General features: G+C 41.4%; 3 protein-coding genes across 3 annotated transcripts in view; 2 read left to right on the top strand and 1 right to left on the bottom strand.

The window, feature by feature from the left end:
- The window catches only part of nsl1 (NSL1 component of MIS12 kinetochore complex), a 6,135-nt gene extending 5,306 nt beyond the window's left edge, over positions 1-829 (bottom strand). The window contains exon 1 of the mRNA XM_037685975.1: positions 635-829. Within this exon, the coding sequence (XP_037541903.1) occupies positions 635-823 (189 nt within the window). The 5' untranslated portion in view covers positions 824-829. The remainder of the gene's footprint in view (positions 1-634) is intronic.
- A 3,029-nt stretch (positions 830-3,858) lies between these two features.
- Positions 3,859-13,035, top strand: tatdn3 (TatD DNase domain containing 3). Its single transcript, XM_037685976.1, has 10 exons — positions 3,859-3,992; positions 4,206-4,238; positions 5,504-5,577; positions 5,812-5,896; positions 6,299-6,361; positions 8,463-8,572; positions 8,928-8,983; positions 9,057-9,169; positions 12,558-12,638; positions 12,719-13,035. Exons 1-10 carry the CDS (start codon positions 3,936-3,938, stop codon positions 12,875-12,877), a joined length of 831 nt encoding a protein of 276 aa, XP_037541904.1. The 5' UTR covers positions 3,859-3,935; the 3' UTR covers positions 12,878-13,035.
- Positions 13,036-16,501: 3,466 nt separating this feature from the next.
- The window catches only part of flvcr1 (FLVCR heme transporter 1), a 15,048-nt gene continuing 13,494 nt past the window's right edge, over positions 16,502-18,055 (top strand). Inside the window, exon 1 of the mRNA XM_037685965.1 lies at positions 16,502-17,367. Coding sequence (XP_037541893.1) covers positions 16,684-17,367 — 684 coding nt within the window. The 5' untranslated portion in view covers positions 16,502-16,683. The remainder of the gene's footprint in view (positions 17,368-18,055) is intronic.

Genomic DNA, 18,055 nt, shown 5'->3' with positions numbered 1-18,055 from the left:
GACCAGAACACCTGTGGACTTGTGGACCAGAACACCTGTGGACAGGTGGACCAGAACACCTTGGACTTGTGGACCAGAACACCTGTGGACAGGTTGGACCAGAACACCTGTGGACAGGTTGGACCAGAACACCTGTGGACTTGTGGACCAGAACACCTGTGGACAGGTTGGACCAGAACACCTGTGGACAGGGTGGACCAGAACACCTGTGGACAGGGTGGACCAGAACACCTGTGGACTTGTGGACCAGAACACCTGTGGACAGGTTGGACCAGAACACATGTGGACAGGTTGGACCAGAACACATGTGGACAGGTTGGACCAGAACACCTGTGGACAGGGTGGACCAGAACACCTGTAAGAACACTATAAGGTAATGCCTGCCACTTTTTCTCAAACTTCTGCTGCAAGTCATCAAAAATACATTTAAATTTCACTTTAGTCCTGTTCAGATATGATCTGTCAAATTCAAACGTTTCTGATAAATTCATCGTTTTTTTAAATGCATTCTGGTGCCGAATTATCAAAGCAGCGTAAACAAAAACCTGGGTGAAAGTACGGTTTGTCGTTTTGATTTAAAAAGTTGGATAATTTACAGATGACCTAAAGTCAGACGGATTGTAAAAGGACTCACGTCCAAAAGATCCTGCAATAAATTTCTCCTCGTCTCCTCTGAAATGTCGGGCTGTCCGTCCAAAGCGGAAGATAAAATCTCTTTAAATCTTTTAATCAGCTCCGCTACTTTCCTCTTTGACGTTACTTGAACTCTGAAATCCTGATTTGGTTCGTCGTTCCGTGGACTTTCATTCTGTTCAGCCTCCATCTTTACCGCCAACTTCTGTTTATATTTTTCTTCTTCTTCTTCTTCTTCTGTTTCCTTCACTTCCGGCAAGATGGCGGCGGTAAAGGCTGCGCTGTGAGGACCTCCAGGTAGCAAAGCTCGAAAAAAAGATGTAATTTGATAAACTGTGATGTCCTGACTCAATACGAGTAAAGGAGGATCAATCCGAAATAAATAAAAGAAACTGCTCAGCGAAAAATAACGAGGGACAAAAGAAAAACAACGGCGATAATGGCTACTAGCAAAGCTAACACTGCTAACAAGGCTCTGCTAACCAGAGCCCTATGAATAGGGCCTATAATAGCCCTCTTTATCATAAAGAGGGCTATTATAGCCTTCTTTATTATATTATATTATTTATATGCTATAAAAGAAGATGGAATCTGCGCATCAACGGCTTAAAAGAGGAAAAAGATGAAGGCACGAGACAGAAAGTCGTGGATGTCATCAAGCAGATCATGCCACACTGGAAAGAGAAGACGGACATGATTGTGGACACTGCACCGCCTGGGCCCAAACGACACCAACCGCCCACGACAGATTATTGTAAAGTTCACAGGTCGATTCTTCAGAGATGAACTTTGGAGATCCACAAAACAACACCCCACATGCAGGGAGCTCAACATCCGATTCGCTGAGGACCTCACCAAAGAAGAGCGGGAAGCACGACTAGCTGTGTGGTCCAAAGTGTAGCAGGCACGGAGAGCTGGGATGAAGGCCGTGTTTAAAGGCCCACATGCCTTTAGCAATGGACGAGTTACCCCTTAGATATTTGTTCAATAGATCTACATGTTGGCAAATTCAAAAAAGTTCAAGACAAAAACAACTGGACTTTGTAACAGAAGACGTTTCGCTTCTCGTCCGAGGCGTTTTCTCAATTCAAAGAGCAGAGCGTGCGGGGTTCAGGTTATAAAGCTGAGATAAGATTCACTTACATGTGCAGATTGACCTATCACACCTTAACCATAGGTACATGTGTGTCTTATCTCAGCTTTATAACCTGAACCCCACACGCTCTGCTCTTTGAATTGAGAAAGCTCCTCGGACGAGAAGCGAAACGTCTTCTGTTACAAATAAAGTCCAGTTGTTTTTGTCTTGAGCTGTTTTGAATGTACCGCGTCCTGGATGACTGAGAATCTTCACCAGCGTATATGTAGGCTCTTGGAAATACGGCCCCTTTCCGAGCGCACAGCGCCGTCTGATGACATCATCGCCATTTTAACTCGCCACTTGTTCTGCATTATACATCTTTGGTAGTTGCCATTTTGAATTCTTCACATTCCAGTGACGTGTCTGTTTTTTGTCCGCATCAATTTCGGTGACGTTTTCATGAAACTGTTTTTCAAAAACAAGGTGAACCTTATTTAACATATCTAGACGTGTGTTTAACACTTTGTACAGGTTGTAATCTTTAAACACAACGAGATTTGATGTGGTTTGCAGCATCAGCAACCATCTTTTGAGGACCCGCGGTGCAGGAGGAGCGGTCTTCTATTTCCAGATATTACGTTTTTCCATCTTTATCTTACTGGACTTTAAAGTAGTGTTGTTTAGAGATGTTTCATTGGTTTCCTGTTGTCCTCCGCTTCGATTTGATAACCCACATGGTTTTCTTTCTTATTGAAACTTCAGCTTGTCTGCTTTGCTGCATTTTTATCACAGTTTTAAACAGAGTCCCACTGATTTTCTACTAAGTGTCAGAACGAATGACACGTTTGACCCTGTACATGTTGTTGTACTCAACCTATCGTAACAAATGAGGTATCATTTATTTTAGCTTTAATTGATTATCCAGGTTTTATAACTAAAAAAGCCTCCAGTAAAAATCATTCCAAGTGCCATCTTTGAGTTCAGGTAATCTTATTATTCCAAGAGTTTTGCTACAGTTCAGCGTTTTTTCCACGTATTAAAGTTTTGTTTAGATTTTCATTAATTTTCTGTTTAACTTGAAAAGTGAACTTTCACTCGTGTCTGTTAATGCAAGGGGCTTAAGAGAGGAGAATTTTATTTTTATTTTTTAAAGCACAACATGCAAATATAATATTCTTACAGGAAACTCATTCAAAACATGAAGACAGCAACTTTTGGTCTAAACCAGGGGTCTGCAACCTGCGGCTCTGGAGCCACATGCGGTCCTTTGGTTCCTCCGCAGCGGCGCTTTCAAGCTTTGACCAAAACTGAATTTTATTGGTTGTTATACAAACGACAAAAAAGGAGTAGTTTTAAAAGTTTTCCTGTAGTTTCTTTTGCAAATATGTGAATATTGAAACGTACAAGGAGTAAAACATACTTGAACTTTATGCTTTTAATTAATTTTTCCACAATAAAAAAATACGTCATAGTTTTTATTAATAAAAAAAAAAAAAACTACCCCCCCCCTTACAAGGATCTGGTCTTTTCAGTTGTGTTAAATTGTTAAAAAAATATAAATTATTAGATACTTGTAGACTTTGACTACAAAAGCTGTCCAACAAACCTAAAGTGGCCCCCAGTTGATGATCACGGCTGTAGCATGTTGTTGCAGCTCTAATCACGTTTAATTTAGTGAACGAACACGTAAAATGGCTCATTAGGTCATAAAGTTTGCAGGTGTAAACAATACAACAACAAATAAAGGAACTTTGTTGTAATCTGATACTTTGTCTGGCAAAATTATTTATTCATAAACAGAGAGTGCTAAAATCATCCACTAGTTTTTAACATTTTTTAAAATCTCAATTGTATTTGAACTCTGAACTATATTGAAAGACACGAAGACCTGGATGAAACGTTAATGGAACTGCATGTTAATCCTAATCCTAATCCATATACTCCATTGTTGTCGTTTATTTTATTTCTTTTTTCTTTCTTTCCTGCTTTTTTCATATCCAAGTCTGTCTCAAAGCCCTTCTTAGACTTACACTTTGTGAATTACCACTTTTGTACTTGTTTTTGCTAAATAAAGTTTTCTTAAAAAATAAAAAAAAATTCTGTTTCCGTTTTCACTTACACTTCCGCCGCAACCCGGAAGTGAAAATAACCGACCTCTGGTTTGTTTAACTTCATTAGTTCCGGTGTTTTTGATTCATTAAATCCTTTTTGACCGTTTTTATTGATGGAGTTTGGTTTGATCGACTGTCACTGTCATTTAGCTGCGCGAGAGTTCCAAGAGGTGAGTCCGTGCACGAAACGAGTAATAAAATATACATTATTATTATATCCACACACATTTTTACACTTCTGTTTAGATGTGTGCTTCAAATATGCAAATGTACCAACGTTGTGAACTTCCTGGTCAAAGTAACATTTCATCAGTTTCGTAAATATTTTAATATTTACTTGTTCACTTTATTCAAATGCTTCGAGATGTTTTGTTTGTTTGTAGGATCTGTGCCACGTGATCCAGAGAAGCAAACAGGTAAACACAAACAGTTCTTAAACAAAACAAAACGATTTACTGCTGCTCTAGAACCATAAATGTAAAAATGTTTTTTAGTATTTTATTCACAAAGTGATTCTCAAACAGGCATTTGCTGAAAACTTGTCCCATCTGAACTTCATGCTCACTTCAGTTTCTAAACTTAAATACTGAAAAAGAAAAGTTTGTTCATCACTTTTCACAGAAATAAATATGCAATTACGTCACGGTAACACACAAACATGGACAAAGCGTTAAGATAAAAGTATATTATAAAAAGAAAACAAACTGAGGAGGATGTTATGAAAAGACTTTATAGAAATAAGGAAGTTTGTTCCTCGGTCGAGGTGCAACAGTTTGAAAAGTTCCCGCTTGGGTTGAAATCAAGTGTCAGGAGCTGCTCACAGATTCTGGTGGAGGTCCCGAGAGCTCGGGACGAAGTTGATACTTTTAACAGTTCAGTGTAAGCGAGCGCGTCTGCAGAACCCTGGAAGTAAAACCAAGATCTTAAAGTTACTGTATTTCCAAAAACATCAGGGGATGATGTCAGCTTGAAAAGGTGAAGGGCAAAATGAAAAAGTGACTTCTAACCAGATGAAACATTTAAAAGGCTTATTTGTAACCGCTGAGTCATAATTACAAAAATACTCCTTAGACCCGATGCACGCTTCAGTAAATGACATCACTTTTAAAATCACCTTGTTTTCTATCAAACTGCATCTTCGGTGTCTTTAATCAGTTTAAATTTAAAAAAATGGGACCAGACTGTCTTTGTGACGAGCTGCTGGAAACAAACTCGTCAAAGATCTAATTTAAAATCAATTCTTTAACTTGTTATGTTTCAACGCAACTTTGGATCATCGTCTTTTAGCGGCTTCGTGATTCATGAATCGAGCCGAAGCAGAAAATGTTCGGATGCAACAACAGAACACGAGAGAAAAGCAGCTCAAGTCTTAAAAAAAACATCGAGAGACCTTCAGAACGTCTGGAGAACAGTTTATCCAGACCACAAAACCTGTCTGCGTTCAAATCAATGCAAAGAAATGAAAGACAACAAGACTTTTACTGGACTGTAAACACATTTATAGATTATCTGGGACGTTTAAAGACATGAAACATTTACTCATATCTGGAACGTTTGAACTATAGAAACCTTCATTTCATTCACACTCCACAGAGATGAACAGGACATCAGTGCTGCGATGGTGTTGGGACGTTGTTCAACTGGTCTGATCCCATTAAATCTAAAAGTGTGGTGTGTGCAGGCTGGCGTAAAGACTCTCGTGGTCGTTGTAGAAGAAGCTGCGGAGTTTTCCAGAGTTCTGCAGCTGCAGGAGAGGTCTGTACCGGAGCTGCTTTTATTACACTGCACAAGCTCCTCAACATGTTCGTACCCACACCAAGTTAAAAACGTCAAAGTCTCATTCAGGAGTTTCAGTCTGAAAAGTTATTTGAAGGTTTGCTCTCGCATGATGCTGAAGTGCACGGAGGTCGTAAACGTGCACATTGTTCCTCCCAGCTGCTCCCAGCTGGCCTGCTGTTCGTCACTTTATGTTAAATTCTTTTCTCACAGTTATCCGGATCTTGTGGCTCCATGTTTCGGCCTCCATCCTCTGCAGAGCTGCGGGGGGTCCGAGCAGCGCAGCGTCAAGCCTCAGGTAGTAAAACCATCTGCTCAGCGGCGTGTTTGTGTAATTGTTACTTGGTTTATTCTGTGAAACGAGAGCAGTTTCTGTTCCAGGGCCTCTCGGTGGATCTGAGACACCTGGAGGGAGCTCACGTTTTTCTTTGAAAGCAGAAACCTTTGTGTGTGTGATGTGAAAATAATATGAAACTCGATAAAACGTTATTATTGAGCATGGACTTTGTTCAAAAACACAAAATATTATCAAGTTCAGGACCAAAACTGGGGTTTTCAAACTTTTCTAAATTCAAAAATTCCCTGATTTAAAAAAAAAAACAAAAAACTTTTTTTAATAAAACCTGCAGTTTTGTAAAAGTAAAATAAAACCTGCCTTCTTAGAATGTGAACTTGTGCATGTATGATTGTGTTTCTGCAGGATCTGGATCCGGTCCTGCAGCAGTTCTACGCCCACGGGGAGCGCCTCGTCGCTGTCGGAGAGGTGACGTCACAGCTCTTTGTAGACGTTTAACTCCAGCCTTTGGTTTAATATTAATTGCCAAAAGGCAGGCAGTCATGCCTCTGTTTGTCTTTCTGTCGTTTGTTAGCAAAATATCTCACGATCCATGAGTGGATTTTCACGAATGATATTTGGTGTCAACTTGATTCAAGATGGCCGCCACAGCTACCTGAATGTAACGGACACAAAACCGTTACGGAGCTGAAGTTGGTGGAGGTAGTAGCTGAGGGTCATCCCCAGCTCTCGCTCTGACAGATGTCGCATCAATCAACTGGTCATTTTCAGGATTTAACTAAGATTTTAATAAAAACTGCCAGTTTTGAAAAAAGAATCAAAACGATTTTACTTTAAATTTTTTGTAAAAATGGTGGTGCAGAGGTTAGAGAAGGTGGGCCTGTGATCGGAAGGTCGCCAGTTCAACTCCTCGGACCGACATCAAAATGTGGGTGGGATAGGTGAAGCAGCCACACCTGCCTCCGCCCTCATTCTTCCCACTCTGGGCCCTTGAGCAAGGCCCTTAGCCCCCACCTGCTCCCTCCGCTCCACTCAGAGGCTGTGGTTGTGTCAGGAGGACATCCGGCATCAGAACAGTCTTTGTGTGAGTTCCTTCTCTGGTGACCGCTGAAGACGTGAGCAGCCGAAAGAAGAAGAAGAAGAGAACAAACAGTCTTTGACAGACTTTGATTTTTTTCATCAAAGCAGCCAAACTTTTAGTTTTCAACCTTCACAGTGATCTTTATTTCTCCAGACCTTCTGGAGGTTTTTCAAGGAGCTTGTTGGTTTTTGTTTTGTACTTCAGCTGATTTTTAACGTCCAGTTTTCGTTTCTTGTTCCTGATCCTTCGTTAAACTCCGACCTCTGATCACGAATCATCTCAAAGTGAACGGATGGATGAGGGTCGTGCCGACGGGACCCCCGCCTGAACAGCGTCCAGCGTCTGAAGACCTGCGTCCTAACGTGTGAACACCCTCTCCACACTTTCTGTCCCGTGAACAAACTTTAAACGACTTTTGATGGAGTAAAGTCAGTTCAACTCATTAAAGTGCTAATCTGCCGTCAGAGGGAATCCTGATGAGTCGAATTATTCTCTCACGTGTTCAGAGTCCTGCTGGTGTTTTATGGGTCGGGTTTGAGGCGCCGTGACATCAGATCCCTCCTGAACTCAGAGACTGTTTTACTTTTACAGAAAGAAAACCGAACCGCTCCTGCCTGGCTCTGAAACTGCAAATGTCACTTTTTTCTTATTATTTCTCTTCCAGATGATTTTAGACGACATAAAGAGATTATAAGAACTCACATTTGACTGAAAAAACAGGTTTAAACTGAGCAGAAGGCAACAGATCATTTTAAGACATAATAATATCTGTGTATTTAAGCTGAATGTATTAAAAGTTTGAATTGTTTGTCCCTTTAAGTATAAATAATATTTTAACATCTTGTCAGTGAAGACCTTTGTGTGGACTTTGTATTTTTGAACAACAAAGTCCATGTTCAAGGGCCCATGTTATAAAAATATTCTCTTTTTTTAGCTTGAGAATTTATTTTTATGTCTGAGGTCACTCTTAACTCAAAAACTCACTGAAAACATAAAAATATAATTCTGTCACATTTTGGGGCTCTTTAGGTTTAATAATATTTGTGAACTTCTCAGATGAACCCAAAATAAATGTCACTTTTCCTCCTTACGGTAACCGTTTAACTGGAAATGACCTTCACAGGTACTGTAGTATATCTGAAAGAAATAAAGTAATACTGCTGTATAAATACTTTGTAATGTATTTTATATCAAGTGTACAAAATCCAACTTGTCTCTGACTCGGAAACATCATCTGTCCGTCTGGTTCGTTGACGGGGGGACATCACTTGCTCCTTGTCGTTTGTCTTCTGAGCGGTAGAAATTCAGATTTTTCATCAGGTATTGAATGCACCATGAGCAGCAGCTGTTTAAAAGAAAGGTGCAGTATTTGTGGAGTAAATGCATGTCGCCTGTCTGCAGCGGTGTCCTGTCAGTTTATTACTTGATGTTTGTATAATTCTGGTCAGTTGAACACGTGAGTAATGAATTTTGTTCCGTTGGTTTCAGATCGGGTTGGATTTCACTCCGTGGTGCGCGCCCACTCAGCAGGACAGAGACGACCAGATGAACGTCTTCGTTAAACAGCTCAGCGTCTCCAAGGAGCTGGACCTCCCTGTGTGAGCTCGGTTCAGTAACGTGCACGATGCTGCGGGTACATGACGCATGACGAAAGGATGAGAATTATTCCACTAAACCTTCAAGATGTATGGTTGCGAGAAACATCAGAGCTGTCCGTGTCGTCCTTCTGCCCCTAGCTGTTGGGTTATTTATAATATTTAAATATTAATAGTTGAAGCCATGAGCCTCTGACTGTTTCTGTAGGATGAAGAATTTAAAGTTTGGGAACTTTTCTTCTGATGAGACAAAAACCTGAAAAGGAAAATTATGGAATTTCACAACAGAAAATGTGTAGGAACCCTGGCAGTAAATCAAGATGACTTTGGTTAAAATACTATTTTGTCGTGTGTACAGGAACGTCCACTCACGGTCTGCAGCTAAAGTCACCATAGACACCATGAGACAACAAGGTGGGGGTCTCTCTCTGCTGTTTCAAGCAGCTTCAAAACATTTTCACGTTCCAGTTTCACATCTTTCCGTCAGGTATCAGTCAGGCTCTGCTTCACAACTTCGCTGGGAAGCCGTCCGTGGCTCTGGAAGGCGTGAAAGCCGGTTACTACTTCTCCTTCCCACCTGCTGTCTGCAGGAACCAACAGGTTGGTGCCACTTCTGCTGCTGCATTGCAATTTAATGCACATGATCAAGGAGTTATGTGCAAGTAGGTCGGTTCATTTTTGACAGGACTCCCACTACGACGACGGCTTCGCTGAAGGTTCTTAATGACGTTGTTGAAGCACTGGATGCTAAAGATTATTGTGCTGCACTTTTCTTAGACCTGTCTGAAGCTTCTGACACTGTGGATCATAACATCTTGTGTCAGAAGCTCTCAGAAATCGGTTTCTCAGATCACACCATTGCTACCTTTCAGATCGGAGGTAATGTGTTCAACATAATGGTACTTCCTCCACTTATTTCATTTCATTTCATTTATTTTATTCATTTCAAATTAAAACACAGGAAAAAAACAATTTACAATCCATATGGATAAAGAAAAACAGAAAAGAAAATTTAAAATGAAAGGAAGCAGAAGAAGAAAAAATCTTATAATAACTGCCCCTTCTTAGACAAAAAAATCAATACAAAAAATCAATTAAAGCAATAGTCATTCATGAAAATAATTTTTCAACAACTAAACAATCAATGCAATTCATGCATTAGTCAACCATGAAACAAATAATCAACTTATAGTAATATAATGATTTTAAAAACATTTTATATTAACCAAATTACATATATCTTTGCAACATTATACTCTTAATTTTTTTCTTGAATACAGACATTGACTGAGCTGTTTTAACATCAGTTTCCAAACTATTCCATAGTCCTATTCCATGTATCAACGTTGACCGACCCTTTAAACTAGTTCTATGTTTAGGTTTAACAAAAATATCAGTGCCCTTTAGATTATAACAACTTTTTCTTTTTACAAAAAGCACTTGAATATTTGAGGGCAGTGTATAATGACGTGCTTTATACATTAACAAAAGAATATTATATTCCACCAAATCATAAAACCCCAGCAACTTCATTTTACAAAATAATACACTAGTAGGATGATAGTAATGAGTTTTCGTTATAATTCTTAAGGCTCTTTTCTGCAAGATTAAAATGGACCTAGTAGTCGTTTTGCATGCTATGCCCCAAACATCAACACAGTATATTAAATGTGGTATTATAATTGTATTGTACAGCAAATACAAAGCTTTCTCATTCAATAAATCTTTAACTCTATATAGTACAGCTGTGGATTTGGATAATTTACTTTTTACAAGATTTATGTGCTGTTTCCAAGACAATCTGTCATCAATAACCACACCCAAAAACTTTGTTTCACTCGCTCTACATATTTCAATATCATCGATTTTGAAAGGAACATCAGTAGTTGTCACTCTATTACCAAAAATCATATAATTTGTTTTATTAATATTCAATGATAACTTGTTTAAATTAAACCAAGTTTGTATTTTGACAAACTCCCTCTTAATTAACTCTAACATTTGTTCCAAATCAGTACCGGAATAAAAGAAAGTGGTGTCATCTGCGAAAAGAACACATTTTAGGATACTGGATACATCAATTAAGTCATTAATATATAAAATAAACAGCTTAGGACCAAGTACAGAGCCTTGAGGTACTCTACATGAAACATCACAGAGGCATGATCTTATATCATCTATCTGTACAAATTGTTTTCTGTCCTGCAAATAACTGCAGATCCAATGAAAAGCTGGTCCTCTTATACCATATTTATCCAATTTATCAAGAAGTAAGGTGTGGTCAATTGTATCAAATGCCTTTTTTAAATCAACAAAAACACTCACACAATATTTTTGTTGATCCACAGCTGTAGTAATGTGTTCTATCAACTCCATCAGAGCCATTGAAGTCGAGTTATTTGATCTGAACCCATATTGACTATTACTCAATATATTATGTTTTTCTAAAAAGAGGTCAAATCTGATTACAAATAATTTTTCCAAGATTTTCGAAAATTGAGGCAGCAAAGAAATGGGTCTGTAGTTGTTAAATTGACATTTGCTGCCATTCTTAAAAAGAGGGACTATCTTGGCTATTTTCATTCTGTTAGGAAATGTTTCTGTTGAAAATGACAAGTTACAAATATATGTAAATGGTTCAATTACACAACTCATTATTTCCTTCACAACCGTCATATCCATGTCTTCACAATCCCTTGATTTTTTATCAGCAAATTTATTTACTACCATCATTATTTCTTCTTTGTCAGTTCCCTTTAGAAGCATACTATTTACACGACTATTTATTAAATAACTCACATTTGCATCAACTTATGTAACAGTCAACAATGGTGTACCACAAGGCTCTGTCTTAGGACCCATTCTTTTTACAATCTACATGGGTAATGTAGGTCAGAGCATCCTTACATTTCTACGCTGATGACACAGTTGTTTATTGTCGAGCTAAAACAGTTGCTAAGGTTTTCCAGCTTTTGCAGTCCGTCTTTGACATCATCCAGTCAGATTTGTTCCACCTCAGACTTGTCTTAAATGCCGATAAAACCAAACAGGAAGTCAGTCCCAGCAGTTCTTCCTTTGATTTTATCCTCAAATGGTGTCCCCATGGAGTTGATTCCTATAAATATTTGTGTATCTTGGTCGACTCACACCTTGTTTCTGTGACTTTCCTTCCCTCCATTGATTACAGTGACATTATTTACATGAACGCTCCTACAAGAACCCTGCAGATGTTGGATGCTGCAGATGTTGGATGCTGTCTATCATGGTGCACTAAGATTCATAACTGGCTCATCTTTAAATCACTTCTTGGTCTGCTGCCTTCATACATCTCCTCCTACATGTCTCTGTGTGAGTGCAGCTACGGCGTGCGCTCTCAGGACATCATTACCTGCAGTGTTCCCTCAACGAGGACTGAACTAGACAAAAGGACCTTCTCCTACTCCGCTCCTGTTTCCTGGAATATCTTGTACAAAGACTTGAAGCTCTCGACCATGACCTCTCTAAGTGGCTTCAAACATCTGATAAGTTCCTGCAGACATGTTCCTGTTTTTAATTTTTTTAATTGCCTTATAATCTAGCTGGGTTTTTTTTTTGTTCCATTTTCTTTTAAATACCATTTTATTTTGACTTGTTAAAAACAAACAAACAAAAAATTCAATTTGTACGCATCCTTTTTGATTGTCCGCTGTTGTCATCACTCTTTGTTAAATCAGGTCTCTCTTCTAAACGAGTCCCCGAGGCTCAATGGGACTAACCTGTAGAAATAAAGGTTGAATGAACTGAACTCAGTTTTATGTTTAGATGCTGTTGGATGTTTATTACAGTTAATGTTGTGTATTTTGGTTCTTCTGCAGCCAGAAAATGTCCTGAAGTAGTTCAGATGGTTTATGATAAACACCTACTGCAGCGTTCTGCAGCCGGTGCTAGAAGCTACTGAATCAGTCCACGACGACAACGGAGTAACAGAACACGCTTCAATACGTTACAGAGAGACAAACTGATCAGGCAGATCCCGCTGGAACACATCTGTCTGGAAACAGACTCTCCTGCGCTGGGACTCGACAAAGATGTAAGTTTCACCATTTAAAGGTCGCTGTGACGTAAACGCTGACGTTTGCAGTTCTTCCTGTCGTGTACTCGTTGTGTCAGGTGAGGAACGAGCCCAGCAGCATCGGCCTGTCCTGCAGCTACATCGCTGAGGTCAAAGGTCTGTCGCCTCAAACGGTTCAGGTCGCCACGGCTCACAACGCTCGCAGACTCTTCCCCAAAGCAAAAGCACTCGGATCATGTCCCGATGCATCCAGGTAGAAAGATCTAACGAAGCTGAGTCAGGTTCAAAATGGAAACACTCAGATCAGACTGCACCTGCTGACAGTGCCACGTATTTAATTATAAGCTCATAATTTTGAATCACTTTATATTTTAAATGCCTTTTCTACTTTAATTTATGGTTGTGTAAAATTTAACCAGGCTTGTAAATAAAAGAGTGAACATGAAGGTTTTGGTTCTCCTTGTTTGTGGGAGCAGCTACTTGTCAGGTAAATCACACCAGGTGACATTTATCTAGAAGAGAAAAACAAACGATAAAAGTTATAAAATATTAATCACGGTTCATGTGTTCAGGGTACAGGAATGAAACGGTAAAACCGTGAACCGTCGTACAGCTCTCCTCGAAGTGTTTTCTCTCCGGGAGTTTCGCCGGGGGCGCTCGCTCGGTGCAGGCCGCCCTTCGCTGCCGTCCTCCGGTCAGCGCGGTGAGCAGCGCCCCGCTGGTCCGCAGGTGGCTCCGGTAGTGCCTCCTCTCGGTCCTCTCCCAGGACTGTCCGGGGCTCATCTCCACCTGACACCACGTCTCCCTTCGCGTATTCAGCTCCAGCAAAGCCCCCTCCTTCGTCCCGGACATATTTATCGTGTTTTTGGTGATTTTTCACTGTTAGAAATGACCGGAAGCTAGCTTGTGTCGCTACAGCGTTTCCGTGGCAACGAGAAACCGAAGAAGCGCGCGATCGCCTCAGAGATATGTTATTTGAGAAGATGAATCACTCGTTTGAGAGTTTACATGTAACGTGCCACTACGCATGCGTATCACAGATATTTTAATAAGACGATGAGTCACTACATGAAAACGTTTCGGCATTTCCTCCTTTTTCGACCTTTGTATTCACACTTTTTATTATATTGTTTTTAAATAGTTGTTTTTAAAATATATACTTTCCACTGATTTGCAAAGAGGCTTTAACGTGGGGCATTATATTAAATTAGGAATGTTTTATCTAAACTAGTAGGTTTTAAAAAAAGTTCTGTTCAGTTCCTGTGTATGTTCTGGGGGGGGGGGAAAGCATTTCATTTCACTTAAAACTAATATTTGTAATGAAACAAAAACAACCTTCTGTATTGAAATCTTTATTTGCATTAGAAACTGCAGCCAGTTTCTTAGGATCCACTGTGGGATGGACCTTTACAAGAGATCCTTCCAGCCTCAGCATCTGTAACATCTCTGAGTGAAATGAGGATAACGAGTTACAACAACAAATAATTTCCCTTTGGGATTAATAAAGTATATTTGAATTGAATTGAATTGAACTAGACAAATATTGAAAAGTTTACATTTGTTAATTTAGGCAAATATAAAGTCCAGACGGATTAGATCTTATTTTAACTAATTACTTACTGAAAGAGCGAGAGCTCCTTAGCTGCCTCTTCTCCAAGCCAAAGCAACAAGATGTCTGAAGATTTCTTTGTATGGCAAAATCAAAATGGGTGGTTGAAGGTACGAGCTACTGCTCGACCGGCTCCTCAGGGGACGGTCCTCTCACAGTTTCCGTTCACCTTCTACACCTCAGACTTCAGGCACAACTCACGATCCTGCATCTGCAGAAGTTCTTGGATGACTCTGACATTGTGGGCTGCATCACTGGTGACCAGGAAGCTGAATACAGAGGTGTGGTGGACAGAACCACCTGCAACTCAATGTTGGATAAACTAAAGAGCAGCAGGTGGACTACAGGAAGAAGACTGTGATGAAGGTTGAAGATGTGGTGGGGCAGCAGGGTGATGAAAGCTGATGACTCAATAAACCCATGAAGAGAGCTGGTTCAGTTCTGGGAGTGGACCTGCAGTCTCTGACAGAGGTGTCTGAGCAGAGGATGCTGAGGATCCTGCTCCTGAACAACACATCCCCTCCCTGCATGGCACACCTTCAGTCCTGGACTGAGACCACCGAGGTGCTCCACGGAACAACAGGAAGTCCTTCAAACTTTTCAGCTCCTCCCCCTTTCTGCACATATCACAATAAAATAAACCCTGTACTACAATAAACACTTTAATGTTTCTGTCTGCACCTGTTTTAGATCTTAATTGTTGGTATTTTTATATTCTCTGTTATTTTTTATATCTTGTGTATGTTCCTTTATACTGAAAATCTGGCACAACAGTTTCCTGCGGGATCAATAAGATAAGAATTCACACATGTTCACACATGTTCACACATGTTCAGGTCTCTCTAGTAAACGAGTCCTTGAGGCTCAATGGGATTAACTTGTCTAAATAAAGGTTGAATAAATGTTCATGCTGTTGATTTTTTTACTTTAAGCCCAGCTGCTCACAACAGACTCATGTTCAGGCTGCTGTTTAATCCACTGTGTTATATTACAATGTTATTATTTATCCTTCTATATAGTTTCTTTTTTAATACTTCATGTTTTTGCTATTTTTGAGTGACCTTGAGTACACAATTTCGTTCCACCTCATGTACCACGTGTGATGAGAATGACCATACAGAACCTTGAACTTTATTGATCCCGCAGGAAATTATCTCTTATCTTATCTTGAAAAGATATGAAAAGAAAGTATTACTGGAAATGGTTCTTTTTCTCTGAAAATTATAAAATGCAATCTCACTGTCTCAATTTTTCAGTTTAAATTTCAACTGAAGAGTGAGTAAACTGCTGTGTCAGACGTGCGTTAAGACTCCTGAGGCCAAAACGCACCTTTGACCACACGTGTGTGTGTGTGTGTGCGTGTGTGAACATGGACTTCATGCAGCTCGTACCTGCAGTGTCTCTGGGTCACAGCGATTAGGATTAACGCAGATAAAGTGCTGAGCAGATGGAGGAAGGCTGCCTTCATCTGCTTTAAAATATATATTTAAAACATTTATATACATTGAAATCACACCAACATAAATGTTTAAATTGACTCCATTTAATCAGCTTTTTTAAATTTTGTTTTGTAACTGAAGTTTCCTGTCATATAACACACCTGACATGTTACAAATTAACTGTTAACAGGTAAAAACACCCTGAAGTCTCTGAATGTTCACACACTTTCCAGTTTGAATATTTCACGTGTGCGTGAGTATAATGTTTATGTGAGATTATTTGTGACATAATTTGAAACATGCATTTTTACATAACGTGGTACAGTTACTTCCTGCTTATTCTGTTTTGTTTAAAAGAAAACCCAAAGCTGTGAAAACATCAGTTTTATTGGTTTAACGTCCAGTTAAATGAAAAAGAGTAATTCAGTTAAACTTGTAAATAAATTACAAAAAAAGTTCAAAAGACCAGATTGAACTTTTTTGTTGTCCAATTAAATGTTTCTAGCTCAAAACCAAATTTAATAAACTGTTTACACCTAAAATACTTTTTATGATGATTATTATTATTAAGGCGTCAGTTTTAAAGAAAAGCCGAGTTTAACCTGCAGCTGCTTTAGGTTCGACCTCAGGGCAGCAGGTTCAATTAGACCGAGACAGCTGGAACTCTTTATTCTAATAAAATGTCAAATACATTTAAATATATTAATGCGAAGGTTTGGGTGGTGTTCCTCTGTGCTGCATCAGCAGAAGGAGCCATGAGGAACCACGAGCTGCGCTTCTATTGGCTCTGCGGCGCGTGACGCGCAGGAACTGAACCGGGCGGAACCGGGCGCGTCCTGCGTGCGTCCTCACTCTGACCACTTCATCGTGTAGACCCGTGCTCGTGCGTCTGCTCCACACCTGTCCAGGTGTTCGTGCTCAGGACCCAGATGAGGAAGCTGCTCTCTCTCTCGCCGGTTCCTCTTCCTGCCTCGCAGCGCGCGCCTCGTGCCTCTCACGCAGAAAAGCCGCCGTCATGGTCGCCGGGGAGCTCGTGCAGGAGCATCTGCGCGCGGACCCCGCACCTGACGACACCACGGACTACAGCAAGAGTCCCGGACCGGACCGGGCGGCGGCGGCGGAGGAGTTCTTCACGAGCTACGGAGCGCGCGCGGAGCCGGAGCTCCCGCCGGATGAAAGCGAGGCGATGCTGCCGAACGGAGGAGGAGGAGGAGGAGGCGCGGAAGAAGAGGAGGAGAAGGAGGACGGGAGCAGGCTCCGAACCCAAGTGTACGGGCGCCGGTTCGCGGTGCTGGCCGTGTTCAGCCTGTACTCCATGGTGAACGCGTTCCAGTGGATCCAGTACAGCATCATCACCAACGTGTTCACCGGATTCTACGGAGTGAGCAACGGCGCGGTGGACTGGCTCTCCATCGTCTACATGGTGGCCTACGTGCCGCTCATCGTGCCCGCCACCTGGCTGCTGGACCGGAGGGGTCTGCGCCTCACGGCCCTGCTGGGCTCCGGCCTCAACTGCGCAGGCGCGTGGCTCAAGTGCGCAAGCGTGAGCCCGCAGCGCTTCGGAGTCACCGTGACCGCGCAGGTCGTGTGCTCCGTGGCGCAGGTGTTCATCCTCGGCCTGCCCTCGCGCATCGCCTCGGTGTGGTTCGGACCGCGCGAGGTTTCCACCGCGTGCGCCACTGCCGTGCTGGGGAACCAGGTGGGCGTGCGTGTGTCCGCGTGCCCCTGTTCGATGGGGTGCTAATCATGTTTAAATACCCGACAGATAAAGAGATGTTTGTTTTAGGGAACTTCAGTTACACCGAAAGTTCCCTAAATGTCATTTAGCCTTTAATTTTTAGGGAACGGCAAGGTTCAGCTATGACGTATGGTCTGGAGACAGAGACATGGACACAAAGACAGGAGACAGAAGTGTCAGGTGAAGATGCTGAGGTTCTTCTTAGGAGAGACAGGGATGGAGAAGATCAGGAATCAGGTCATCAGAGGTCCAGCACAGGTGGAACAACTGGGAGGTGAAGTTAGAGAGGACACACTGAGATGGTTTGGACATGTCCAGAGGAGGGACAGTGGTTTGGACATGTCCAGAGGAGGGACAGTGGTTTGGACATGTCCAGAGGAGGGACTGTGGTTTGGACATGTCCAGAGGAGGGACTGTGGTTTGGACAAGTCCAGAGGAGGGACGGTGGTTTGGACACGTCCAGAGGAGGGACGGTGGTTTGGACACGTCCAGAGGAGGGACGGTGGTGTGGACACGTCCAGAGGAGGGACTGTGGTTTGGACATGTCCAGAGGAGGGACGGTGGTGTGGACATGTCCAGAGGAGGGACTGTGGTTTGGACACGTCCAGAGGAGGGACGGTGGTTTGGACACGTCCAGAGGAGGGACGGT

This window comes from Nematolebias whitei, chromosome 12 (genome assembly GCF_014905685.2).
Source record: "Nematolebias whitei isolate Nwh7 chromosome 12, NemWhi1, whole genome shotgun sequence".
Classification (NCBI taxonomy): domain Eukaryota; kingdom Metazoa; phylum Chordata; class Actinopteri; order Cyprinodontiformes; family Rivulidae; genus Nematolebias; species Nematolebias whitei.
The sequence above is the reverse complement of the archived record's forward strand: the minus strand, read 5'-3'. Positions and strand labels throughout refer to the sequence as shown.